This window comes from Schistocerca piceifrons, chromosome 2 (genome assembly GCF_021461385.2).
Source record: "Schistocerca piceifrons isolate TAMUIC-IGC-003096 chromosome 2, iqSchPice1.1, whole genome shotgun sequence".
NCBI lineage: Eukaryota > Metazoa > Arthropoda > Insecta > Orthoptera > Acrididae > Schistocerca > Schistocerca piceifrons.
In genome coordinates, this window is record NC_060139.1 from 239,542,581 (window position 1) to 239,556,250 (window position 13,670).

Consider the following 13,670-nt stretch of genomic DNA (forward strand, 5'->3'; position numbering starts at 1 on the left):
GATGTAATCACATGTCAGTTCTAGTATAATATATTTGTGCAATGAACACCCGTTTATCATCTGCATTTCTTCTTGGTGTAGCAATTTTAATGGCCAGTAGTGTATATTAAGACACTGGCTGAAACTGGATAAATATTCAGTTAGATCTCGATAAGATTTCAAAGTGGTGCAGATATTGGCAACTAGCTTTAAACATTCAGAAATGTAAATTTGTGCACTTCACAAAATAAAAACAAACAAAAAAACATAGTATCCTATGACTATAACACCAATGAGTCACAGTCAAAATTGAGCAACTCATATGAATACCTGGGTGTAACATTTTGTAGGGATGTGAAATGGAATGAAGATCACATAGGCTTAGTCATAGGTGAAGTAGGAGGTAGACTTCGGTTTATTGGTAGAATACTAGGTAAGTGCAATGAGTCTGCACAGGAGATTGCATACAAATTACCCATGTGACCCATCCTAGAATACTGCTCAAGTGTGTTGGACCCATATGAGATAGGACTAACAGGGGATATTCAACGTATATACAGAAGGGCAGCACACAGCACAAATGTTCACAGGTTTGTTTGTTCCATGGGTTAGTGTCACAGAGATACTGAAGAAACTGAACTGGAAGACACTTGAAGATTCCGAGAAAGACTTAACAAAGATTCACGAACTAGCTTTAAATGACAACTCTAGGAATACAGTAAAACCCTCTGTGTGCCGCTCACTTAGGGATTGTGAGAGCAAGAGCAGAGTAACTACTGCACACATAGAGGCAATTAAACCGTCATTCTTCTCTTGTGCCATATGTGAATGATATGGGAAGAAGTGCTAACTACTGGTACAATGAGATGTACCTTCTGCCATGCACTTCACAGAGTTTTGCAGAGTATAGATGTATATTTCAGGCAAAGAGTTAATACAATGTACAAGGTAAACATAGGCTACCACATGTGTTATGAGAAACACTTGACAAATGCACTAAAAAGAATATTTTAGTTCCAAACATTCAGGCATCAAAAAGACCATGGAAACAAAACAGCTGAAAGGTAACAAGAAAGAAGGGCACTGTGAGCTAAACGTGAGTCATTGCAGAATTGTTGTTGTTGTTGTGGTCTTCAGTCCAGAGACTGGTTTGATGCAGCTCTCCATGCTACTCTATCCTGTGCAAGCTTTTTCATCTCCCAGTACCTACTGCAACCTACATCCTTCTGAATCTGCTTAGTGTATTCATCTCTTGGTCTACCTCTACGATTTTTACCCTCCATGCTGCCCTCCAATACTAAATTGGTGATCCCTTGATGCCTCAGAACATGTCCTACCAACCGATCCCTTCTTCTGGTCAAGTTGTGCCACAAACTTCTCTTCTCCCCAATCCTATTCAATACTTCCTCATTAGTTATGTGATCTACCCATCTAATCTTCAGCATTCTTCTGTAGCACCACATTTCGAAAGCTTCTATTCTCTTCTTGTCCAAACTACTTATCGTCCATGTTTCACTTCCATACATGGCTACACTCCATACAAATACTTTCAAAAATGACTTCCTGACACTTAAATCAATACTGGATGTTAACAAATTTCTCTTCTTCAGAAACACTTTCCTTGCCATTGCCAGCCTACATTTTATATCCTCTCTACTTCGACCATCATCAGTTATTTTGCTCCCCAAATAGCAAAACTCCTTTATTACTTTAAGTGCCTCATTTCCTAATCTAATTCCCTCAGCATCACCCGACTTAATTAGACTACATTCCATTATCCTTGTTTTGCTTTTGTTGATGTTCATCTTATATCCTCCTTTCAAGACACTGTCCATTCCATTCAACTGCTCTTCCAAGTCCTTTGCTGTCTCTGACAGAATTACAATGTCATCGGCGAACCTCAAAGTTTTTATTTCTTCTCCATGAATTTTAATACCTACTCCGAATTTTTCTTTTGTTTCCTTTACTGCTTGCTCAATATACAGATTGAACAACATCGGGGAGAGGCTACAACCCTGTCTCACTCCTTTCCCAACCACTGCTTCCCTTTCATGCCCCTCGACTCGTATAACTGCCATCTGGTTTCTGTACAAATTGTAAATAGTCTTTCGCTCCCTGTATTTTACCCCTGCCACCTTTAGAATTTGAAAGAGAGTATTCCAGTCAACATTGTCAAAAGCTTTCTCTAAGTCTACAAATGCTAGAAACGTAGGTTTGCCTTTCCTTAATCTTTCTTCTAAGATAAGTCGTAAGGTCAGTATTGCCTCACGTGTTCCAGTGTTTCTACGGAATCCAAACTGATCTTCCCCGAGGTTGGCTTCTACTAGTTTTTCCATTCGTCTGTAAAGAATTCGTGTTAGTATTTTGCAGCTGTGACTTATTAAGCTGATAGTTCGGTAATTTTCACATCTGTCAACACCTGCTTTCTTTGGGATTGGAATTATTATATTCTTCTTGAAGTCTGAGGGTATTTCGCCTGTTTCATACATCTTGCTCACCAGATGGTAGAGTTTTGTCAGGACTGGCTCTCCCACGGCCGTCAGTAGTTCCAGTGGAATATTGTCTACTCCGGGCGGCTTGTTTCGACTCAGGTCTTTCAGTGCTCTGTCAAACTCTTCACGCAGTATCGTATCTCCCATTTCATCTTCATCTACATCCTCTTCCATTTCCATAATATTGTCCTCAAGTACATCGCCCTTGTATAGACCCTCTATATACTCCTTCCACCTTTCTGCTTTCCCTTCTTTGCTTAGAACTGGGTTTCCATCTGAGCTCTTCATATTCATACAAGTCGTTCTCTTATCTCCAAAGGTCTCTTTAATTTTCCTGTAGGCGGTATCTATCTTACCACTAGTGAGATAGGCCTCTACATCCTTACATTTGTCCTCTAGCCATCCCTGCTTAGCCATTTTGCACTTCCTGTCGATCTCATTTTTGAGACGTTTGTATTCCTTTTTGCCTGTTTCACTTACTGCATTTTTATATTTTCTCCTTTCATCAATTAAATTCAATATTCCTTCTGTTACCCAAGGATTTCTACTAGCCCTCATCTTTTTACCTACTTGATCCTCTGCTGCCTTCACTACTTCATCCCTCAAAGCTACCCATTCTTCTCCTACTGTATTTATTTCCCCCATTCCTGTTAATTGCTCCCTTATGCTCTCCCTGAATCTCTGTACAACCTCTGGTTCTTTTAGTTTATCCAGGTCCCATCTCCTTAAATTCCCACCTTTTTGCAGTTTCTTCAGTTTTAATCTACAGGTCATAACCAATAGATTGTGGTCAGAGTCCACATCTGCCCCTGGAAATGTCTTACAATTTAAAACCTGGTTCCTAAAGCTCTGTCTTACCATTATATAATCTATCTGATACCTTTTAGTATCTCCAGGGTTCTTCCATGTATACAACCTTCTTTCATGATTCTTAAACCAAGTGTTAGTTATGATTATGTTGTGCTCTGTGCAAAATTCGACCAGGCGGCTTCCTCTTTCATTTCTGTCCCCCAATCCATATTCACCTACTATGTTTCCTTCTCTCCCTTTTCCTACACTCGAATTCCAGTCACCCATGACTATTAAATTTTCGTATCCCTTCACAATCTGAATAATTTCTTTTATTTCATCATACATTTCTTCAATTTCTTCGTCGTCTGCAGAGCTAGTTGGCATATAAACTTGTACTACTGTAGTAGGTGTGGACTTCGTATCTATCTTGGCCACAATAATGCGTTCACTATGCTGTTTGTAGTAGCTTACCCGCATTCCTATTTTCCTATTCATTATTAAACCTACTCCTGCATTACCCCTATTTGATTTTGTGTTTATAACCCTGTAGTCACCTGACCAGAAGTCTTGGTGCTCCTGCCACCGAACTTCACTAATTCCCACTATATCTAACTTCAACCTATCCATTTCCCTTTTTAAATTTTCTAACCTACCTGCCCGATTAAGGGATCGGACATTCCACGCTCCGATCCATAGAACGCCAGTTTTCTTTCTCCTGATAACGACATCCTCTTGAGTAGTCCCCGCCCGGAGATCCGAATGGGGGACTATTTTACCTCCGGAATATTTTACCCAAGAGGATGCCATCATCATGTAATCATACAGTAAAGCTGCATGCCCTCGGGAAAAATTACGGCTGTAGTTTCCCCTTGCTTTCAGCCGTTCGCAGTACCAGCACAGCAAGGCCGTTTTGGTTATTGTTACAAGGCCAGATCAGTCAATCATCCAGACTGTTGCCCTTGCAACTACTGAAAAGGCTGCTGCCCCTCTTCAGGAACCACAATTAGGGGGTAAAATTGAACTGACGTCACAAGAGTGAAGGCAGTATTACACTGATGAAAGAAATAACATACTGTAAGGAATGAGTTAAAATTTTATGACAGGTGAGGGCCTGAAAATTGGATATCTGCTTTCCAAAAGCAGTGCTCTTCTAATTGAGTCACTTTAATATTTGTCACTGACTGACTGAAACCAACAACTAAAAGTCTAGCTTACAGTCAATAATCGCAAACAGAACATGTTACTTCTGACAATTGATTCATCCAGAGATGTTGTGCCTGCTTTATCAAAGCTTCTCTCTATTTCTAACAAATGGCACAGAGGTCCTGTCATGGCATAATTGAGAGTGTGACTTGACCATAGCCTCAGTGATGTTACTGAAATGAAATTACTTTACTTCTGTCAGAGTATATGTTGTGTATCACTGAGCTGGAGCCCCAGTGTGTGCTAAATTCAGTAACCACTACAAAGATAGCAAAACATATCTCAGTAGCTTAATGAAAGTACTCTACATCTGCATACATACACTATAAGACATACTGAAATGCATGGCAGAAGGTATTTCCCATCTTCCTTTCCTATACACATATATCATGCGAGAAGTACGATCGCTTAAATGCCTCTGTGCACACAGTAATTAGTCTAGTCTTGTATTCACCACAGGAGCAATATGTAGGAGGCCTGTAGTATTCTACTAGATTCCTCACTTAGTACTGTTTCTTAAAAATTCACAGGTAGGCTTATATGGTGTCTATCTTCAAGCTCCTGCCAGTTCAGGTTTTTTAAATTTTCCTATGGGGCTAACAGACATAGCATCATTGATGCTGTCCTCCATTCAATACAGCCCTTGAGACATGTTTGATATGGGTTTGATGTACTTTAGCGATATTCGAGAATCAATCACACAAGTGGTTTTTACGTAATCTTATTAATATTAATAGAGTCATATGACAAACTACCAGCACACAATTACTCTATTTCTACTTTAGCTAAAACTACTAACACTACCATTAGTGGGATTCCTAATATTATGGGACAATATGATAATTTGTGGGCAGTGACAATCTGAGAATGCAGAATGAAACAGAAGTGATAGTACACATGGAGTGCATCCTGTGCATACTACATATAATCTAGAAACACAAATGGTCAATTAGAGAATGAGCTGCTATAGTTAAGTGACACTTGGCAAAAAAAATGTTGTGCACAGATGCAGGTGAAAAATATTGAAGAAAACAAGCCAGTTTACATTATGTAAGTAACAAACCTTTCCCTAGCTTTGATTGTTGGTATCAAATGCAGAACTTGTGCTGCAAGTAAAGAATTCCTGGCCAAACTATCCATTGAAGCCACAAATTTCTGTCCTCTTGTGGAAGATGAATTTCCAGACACAGAATTCTCATTATTTACCGTAAGAACTGCCTTCTCCTTTTTGTCATCATCCTGAACTGCTGCAGCGTCATGTGACGATGATCTCTTTTTAAAACGACGCTGTTCTGGTGCACTCCTGTTCGAAACAGGAGAGGAATGTTGTGCCACACAAGATACAAGGTTATCTGCCGATCTCCTCTGAGAGAGTAGTTGCCTTCTCAGGCGGGCTTGTGAAACAGAATTTTTAGGTGAGCAAGATTCACAAGAAGAAATTTCGCTTGCCGATGGTGATAGGGACAACTCGTGATGCACAGATGACGTTTCTTCTCTATCTCCAGAACTTGATTCATTTTGCTTTCTATTACTCGCAGTGTCGGAATTTATACTAAAGGTTTCCTCCAACGACGCCGACTTCTTATCGCTGAAGGCTTTTTTGGTAGTATTTTCTTCAGCCGATGTCCCCAACTGAGCAACGGCTTTTATACTTGATTTATCTTCGGCAACACACTGATAATCAGACCGCTGGTTGCTGCTTGATGATCTGGAACGCTCTGTCATCGCACAACACAGTGCCACTTTTGTGCTGTTATTTAAATCACTCGAGGATTCAGAACACTGATAATTCTTTTGTAATTTCGCCTTCGTCTGGAAGTTTTCCAATGAGTCACCCGAGTCCCTCGGCGTAATAACTTTCACTGGACTACCTTTCCTTTCCTCAAGTTTTCCTTCTTCACACATAGATTTCTTGTGGAAAAATTCTTCTGAATTTGTTGACAAACAGCCAACTTTCGTTTTCTTCTGCATCAACACACGACACAACGATTTCTTTTTCGTTTTGTTGCTTTCGGAAGATTTTCGCACCTCTTCCTCTCCATCATCGTACTCCTCCATTCTACAATCTTTGTAATAACGAAAACATTATCACTGACAGTCTTTTGGAAATTACGATGTTTCTTAACTCTCCTCAGACATTTAAATTGTTGATGTGAAACAGACAAACAAATACGATACGCTAATTACTCCTACATATAAGAGCTAGCTACCAAGCTAGCTTACACGTAGAATCCATTACCGTTGAACATACAGTTGGTATCTCTTTCGATAGGGAAAACATACCTTCTTCCACAATACGAAAACCATGGCTAAAGCAATGTTAAAAACAATTTTCAAGGTGAAACCAAAACATTAGCAGACGACAACTAACTTATCACATTATAAATAAGAACCAGAGATATGAGTAACGCGATTACACGTTCTTACATCAACTTTGGTGTTACTGACGATAGTATCGAAAGATGCACCGAATAACGAGCGTGAACAACCATGTGTAGGCCACTCTATACAAGCCAGAACCTTCAGTAAGACAAAATTAGGAGCAGTCAAATAAATATCCGAACTTGCAGAATGGCGTCTCATTCCACGTTAAAAATAAATCTGTTTTATTGTCTAAAACATGCAGTTGTAATTTTAACACATGCAGTAGAAGAACGAATCACTGATATCTTCCTATTTACTAAGAAAGAATTAGAAATTTAACCAAGTTTCGAAACTTGTTGAAAACGAAGAATGGACCATTCTGCACAAGTCAGGCACATGGCAGGACGTGTCACGGGCACATAACCGCAATGCTATGTACTTGCACATGAAAGAAATAGTACTACTATTCCCATTTAAATAACAAATTAACAATTTTTACAAGTAATGCAAATTATGATACACGAAAATAAAACGATGAACGGCAGTATGTACGGTATGCCCATACAAGACACATTAAAAACAAATTTCCAACCCAAGCAAATCTACATGATGACGAAAACTTGCTATCATGTACCGAATGTAACATGATTTAGATTACATTCAGTTTTCGTTTGATAGGCCCAAAAATGAGCAGATTCCCATGGGTATGGAACAAGGCAGGAAGTATAAAATATTAAACATAAAACAGTAGAGTATAAGACTCACTACCCTCGTCAATTGTCAGGAGATTGTCAAAATATGTGAATACATTACACTAAACTGGAACTGTTAATGTGTACAGAATTAATGCAGTGTCAGAAGGAAACATGATTATGCATGTTTAATAAATTTATCATACACAAAATACTTAAATTGACTGTTGTGACCAAGTGCTGTCAAAATTGAAATCTAGCAGACCTTTTTACTTAAGCCTGTCTAACACTCCCCGTCAATATATTTATCTCTAGACAAGAAGGACTAGCATATTAAAAAGTCTTTCAAACTCTGTTTAAACTGTTATTTATCTGAAACCAAGTTTTTAATTGTTGCTGGAAATTTATTGAAAAATGTGTGTTTCTGAATATTGGACCCTTTTTTGGCCCAATGTAAGTGATTTTAGGTCTTTATGTAGATTGTTCTTACTTTTGTATTGATACTATGTATTGAGCTATTGGTTGGAAATAGAGACATATTACTTGCAACACATTCCACTAGGATTAAATATACTGAGTAGTGGTTAGAATACAAAGTTCCTTGAACAGGTTTCTACATGATGTTCTTGAATATACGCCACAAACGGGTCTTATTACACCCTTTGACCGATAAAAACGTTTCATCAGTTTGACAAGTAACCCCAGAATATGATGCCATTAGGCAGCAAAATACGCAAGTGTTTTTATATTTATATCTCCTACACCCGCCCCCCCCATGAACCATGGACTTGCCGTTGGTGGGGAAGCTTACGTGCCTCAGTGATACAGACAGCTGTACCGTAGCTGCAACCACAATGGAGGGGTATCTGTTGAGAGGCCAGACAAACGCGTGTTTCAAAAATGGTTCAAATGGCTCTGAGCACTATGGAACTTAGCATCTTAGGTCATCAGTCCCCTAGAACTTAGAACTACTTAAACCTAACTAACCTAAGGACATCACACACATCCATGTCCGAGGCAGGATTCGAACCTGCGACCGTAGCAGTCCCGCGGTTGCGGACTGCAGCGCCTAGAACCGCACGGCCACTGCGGCCGGCAAACGTGTGTTTCCTGAATAGGGGCAGCAGCCTTTTTAGTAGTTGCAGGGGCAACAGTCTGGATGATTGACTGATCTGGCCTTGTAGCACTAACCAAAACGATCTTGCTGTGCTGTTACTGTGAACGGCTGAAAGCAAGGTGAAACTACAGGTGTCATTTTTCCTGAGGACATGCAGCTTTACTGTATGGTTAAATGATGATGGCGTCCTCATGGGTAAAATATTCTGGAGGTAAAATAGTCCCCCATTCAGATCTCCAGGTGGGGACTACACAGGAGGACGTTGTTATCAGGAGAAAGAAAACTGGTGTTCAACGGGTCGGAGCATGGAATGTCAGATCCTTTAATCGAGCAGGTAGGTTAGAAAACTTAAAAAGGGAAATTGATAGGTCAATGTTAGATATGGGGGGAAATAGTGAAGTTTGGTGGCAGGAGGAACAAGACTTCTGATCAGGTGAAAACAGGGTTATAAATACAAAATCAAAGAGGGGTAATGCAGGAGTAGGTTTAATAATGAATAAGAAAATAGGAATGTGGGTAAGCTACTACAAACTGCATAATGAACACATTATTGTGGCCAAGATAGATACGAAGCCCATGCCTACCACAGTAGTACAAGTTTATACGCCAACTAGCTCCAAAGATGATGAAGAGATTGATGAGATAAAAGAAATTATTCAGATAGTGAATGGAGACGAAAATTTAATAGTCGTTGGTGATTGGAATTCTATAGTAGGAAAAGAAAGAGAAGGAAACGTAGTAGGTGAATATGCAATGGGGGTAAGGAATGAAAGAGGAAGCTGCCTGGTAGAATTTTGCTTAATCATAGTTAACACTTGGTTCAATAATCATGAAAGATGGTTGTATACATGGAAGAAGCCTGGAGATACTGAAAGGTGTCAGATAGATTATATAATGGTAAGACAGAGATTTAGGAACCAGATTTTAATTTTTAAGTCATTTCTAGGGGCAGATGTGGATTCTGACCACAATCTATTGGTTATGGACTGTAGATTAAAACTGAAGAAACTGCAAAAAGGTGGGAATTTAAGGAGACAGGACGTGGATAAACTGACAGAACCAGAGGTTGTTGAGAGTTTCCGGAAGAGCATTAGGGAACGATTTACAGGACTGGGGGAAAGAAATACAGTAGAAGAAGAATGGGTGGCTTTGAGGGATGAAATAGTGAAAGCAGCAGAGGATCAAGTAGGTAAAAAGACGACGACAAATAGAAATCCCCGGTTAACAGAAGAGATATTGAATTTAATTGATGAAAGGAGAAAACACAAAAATGCAGTAAATGAAGCAGGCAAAAAGGAATACAAACGTCTCAAAAATCAGATCGACAGGAAGTGCAAAATGGCTAAGCAGGGATGGCTAGAGGACTAATGTAAGGATGCAGAGGCGTATATCACTAGAGGTAAGATAGATACTGCCTTCAGGAAAATTAAAGAAACTTTTGGAGAAAAGAGAACCACTTGTATGACTATCAAGAGCTCAGATAGAAACCCAGTTCTAAGCAAAGAAGGGAAAGCAGAAATGTGGAAGGAGTATATAGAGGGTCTATACAAGGGCGATGTTCTTGAGGAGTATATTATGGAAATGGGAGAGGAGGTAGATGAAGATGAAATGGGAGATACGATACTGCGTGAAGAGATTGACAGAGCACTGAATGATTCAAGTCAAAACAAGGCCCTGGTAGTAGACAACATTCCATTAGAACTACTGATAGCCTTGGGACAGCCAGCCCTGAGAAAATTCTACCATCTGGCTAGCAAGATGTATGAGACAGGCGAAATACCCTCAGACTTAAAGAATATAATAGTTCCAACCGCAAAGAAAGCAGGTGTTGATAGATCTGAAAATTACCGAACTATCAGTTTAATAAGCCACTGCTGCAAAATACTAACACGAATTCTTTACAGATGAATGGAAAAACTGGTATAAGCCGACCTTGGGGAAGATCAGTTTGGATTCTGTAGAAATGTTGGAACACGTGAGGCAATACTGACCTTACGACTTAATCTTAGAAGAAAGATTAAGGAAAGACAAACCTACATTTCTAGCATTTGTAGACTTGGAGAAGAAATAAAAACTTTGAGGTTCGCTGTTGACATTGTGATTCTGTCAGAGACGGCAAAGGACTTGGAAGAGCAGTTGTATGGAATGGACAGTGTCTTGAAAGGAGGATATAAGATGAACATCAACAAAAGCAAAACCAGGATAATGGAATGTAGTCGAATTAAATCAGGTGATGCTGAGGGAATTAGATTAGGAAATGAGATGCTTAAAGTAATAAAGGAGTTTTGTTATTTGGGGAGCAAAATAACTGATGATGGTCGAAGTAGAGAGCATATAAAATGTAGACTGGCAATAGCAAGGAAAAGCGTTTCTGAAGAAGAGAAATTTGTTAACGTCGAGAATAGATTATGTGTCAGGAAGTCGTTTCTGAAAGTGTTTTTATGGAGTGTAGCCATGGATGGAAGTGAAACATGGAAAATAAATAGCTTGGACAAGAACAGAATAGAAGCTTTTGAAATGTGGTGTTACAGAAGAATGCTGAAGATTAGATAGATCACATAACTAATGAGGAGGTATTGAACAGAATTGGGGAGAAGCGAAATTTGTGGCACAACTTGACTAGAAGAAGGTATCGGTTGGTAGGACATATTCTGAGGCATCAATGGATCACCAATTTAGTATTGGAGGACAGTGTGGAGGTGAAAAATCGTAGGGGGAGACCAAGAGATGAATACACTAAACAGATTCAGAAGAATATAGGTTACTGTAGGTACTGGGAGATGACGAAGCGTCTACAGGATAGAGTAGCATGGAGAGCTGCATCAAACCAGTCTCTGGACTGAAGACCACAACAATAACATCTAATACACCTGACATCATTCTCACTGCAAGTACAGCCTTGTTTTGGCGCTTCAGCAATTCTGTGATATGCCCTGCCCAAGTGAATTTGTTGTCAAGTAGTAATTCCAGAAATTTAACACTGTCAACCTTATCGATCTACCTGTCTTCATACATTATACATACTGTGCAAGAAAATCTCCTACAGGTTCTAAACTCCACATAGTGGGTCTTTTTGAAGTTTAATGACATTGAATTTGCTTTAAAGCATTTATTAATGTCACTGAAAATTTGATTAGCAGTCATTTCAAAATCTGTACTTAACTTACTACTTGTTGCAATGTTTGTATCACATACAAACAAAACAAACTTGGCATCTGGCAGTGCAACAGACGAAAAGATGAGAGGTCATTAAATGGACACAAGGAAAAGCAACAGATCCCAGATGGAACCTTGAGGAACACCATACGTAATTAATTCCCAGTTAGATGAGGACTGATGGTTTACTTCTCAGATATATCACAACGACACCCTTTGTTTGCTGTTAGTTAGGTAAGACTCAGACCATTCCGTAGCACTGTCAGTGACACCATAATATTCAAATTTACTTAAGAGAATGCTGTGATTCACACAGTCAAAGGCTTTTGACAGGTCACAGAAAATGTCAGTAGCCTGCAATTTGTTATCTAATGAATGAAGTACATTCTTACTGTACATCTAAATAGCCTTCTCTACATTGGAACCCTTAAGGAACGCAAACTGTGACTTGGAGAATCCATTATTTGCAGTTAAATGTTTAAGGAGATGTTTGAAAACAACCTCTTCAACTATTTCTGGAAAAGTTGCAAAAATGAAACTGGTCGGCTGTTTGACACTATGTTTTTATCACCTCACTCGGAAATTGATTTATAACGTTATTATATGGTTGATTAACTTCTCGGAATATCATAATCAGTTTTGTCAGTATATACAATAAGATACAATAAGACATCTGGTTCGTCAAACAGCGCACTTCTAATGACCTATTTTCATACATTCTTTCATGGTGTCTGTACATTCAAACATAATTAATGCAAGGGAAAGGAAAAAAGCAGGGAATGCAGGAAAAAATTCGAAATGTAAACACAACTTCTCTTTAAGAAACCGTTTGAGAAGTTTTATGTCAGGGTAAGGCTTTGCACAGTGTTGTCTGAAAATTGTATGTATTATAAGGTATTCTCTTTTATCAAGAATGGTTCATAATCTTCGAAACTAGCTGGTAAAAACTAGAGAATCAGATACATGAGCTCGGTTCTTTAACATTCCTTTCATTGACAACCTGCAGAAACACAATGAGTCGTTTATCACAGTATTTTACCACTTAACGGAACTCATTTCCTAAAATCCCACCTACATTTTCATGCACATTTGTTCAGCTTTTAGCGACTGTTTCTAAAAACCATTCTTTGTTTTTCTTGTGAAGGTCTTCCTCTTGCTTCAGTGTTTCTTCATCTGAAAATTTTCCAGTCATTCAGTTCAGTTAAATAATGTAACAGACTTGGAAAATTTATCTGAATCGCATTTTCACATAATTTTTGTCGAGCTCGTGAGTACTTCTGCCCATTTTTTTTGCAAATATATAATGCATCAATTGTTTTTATGTCCTCTTCTTCAAAATGTTTCCCATAGACCATGTATCTCGTGGAATTTATCCAGCCTTTCCACGGAATTGCTCAATGCTTGTCTGCATTTGCTGGGAAACACCATGCTTTAGCTGTTACCAGCTACATAACAATAACTGGTTGCACATCCTGCAACACAGTATTTGTCTGGCATCTGAAAAATGCTATTTACTTAATAATAATAGACATTAACTGTTAACAACATGCCATTTTTACTAACTTATTGTCGCTATACACTACATTGTGTGGCTTCATAGTGTCTCGCTACCTTTAAGTATTGTTTCTATAACAGGAAGTTGTCTCTCTTCCACAGACAGATCAGCAGTCTTTGGACGTTTGGGAAAATAGTTTATCAGACGTTGCATAGCTCTCAACAATCGAAGTCAAAATGTTTACAATTTGTATTTCCCTGAACACAATGCTATACATTGGTAGTAGACTGACTTAACAGGGTTGCCACTAATCATGACTCTGGCTTGTGTAAACTTGGCTGTAGGTATTCTAACAATAACTTTGAGGGAATATAGTAATA

General features: G+C 38.9%; 1 protein-coding gene across 1 annotated transcript in view; it reads right to left on the reverse strand.

Annotated features, from left to right (window-relative positions):
• Positions 1-6,726, reverse strand: part of LOC124777207 (inositol polyphosphate 5-phosphatase E) — an 87,497-nt gene extending 80,771 nt beyond the window's left edge. Inside the window, exon 1 of the mRNA XM_047252521.1 lies at positions 5,530-6,726. Within this exon, the coding sequence (XP_047108477.1) occupies positions 5,530-6,524 (995 nt within the window). The 5' untranslated portion in view covers positions 6,525-6,726. The remainder of the gene's footprint in view (positions 1-5,529) is intronic.
• Positions 6,727-13,670: the final 6,944 nt, after the last annotated feature.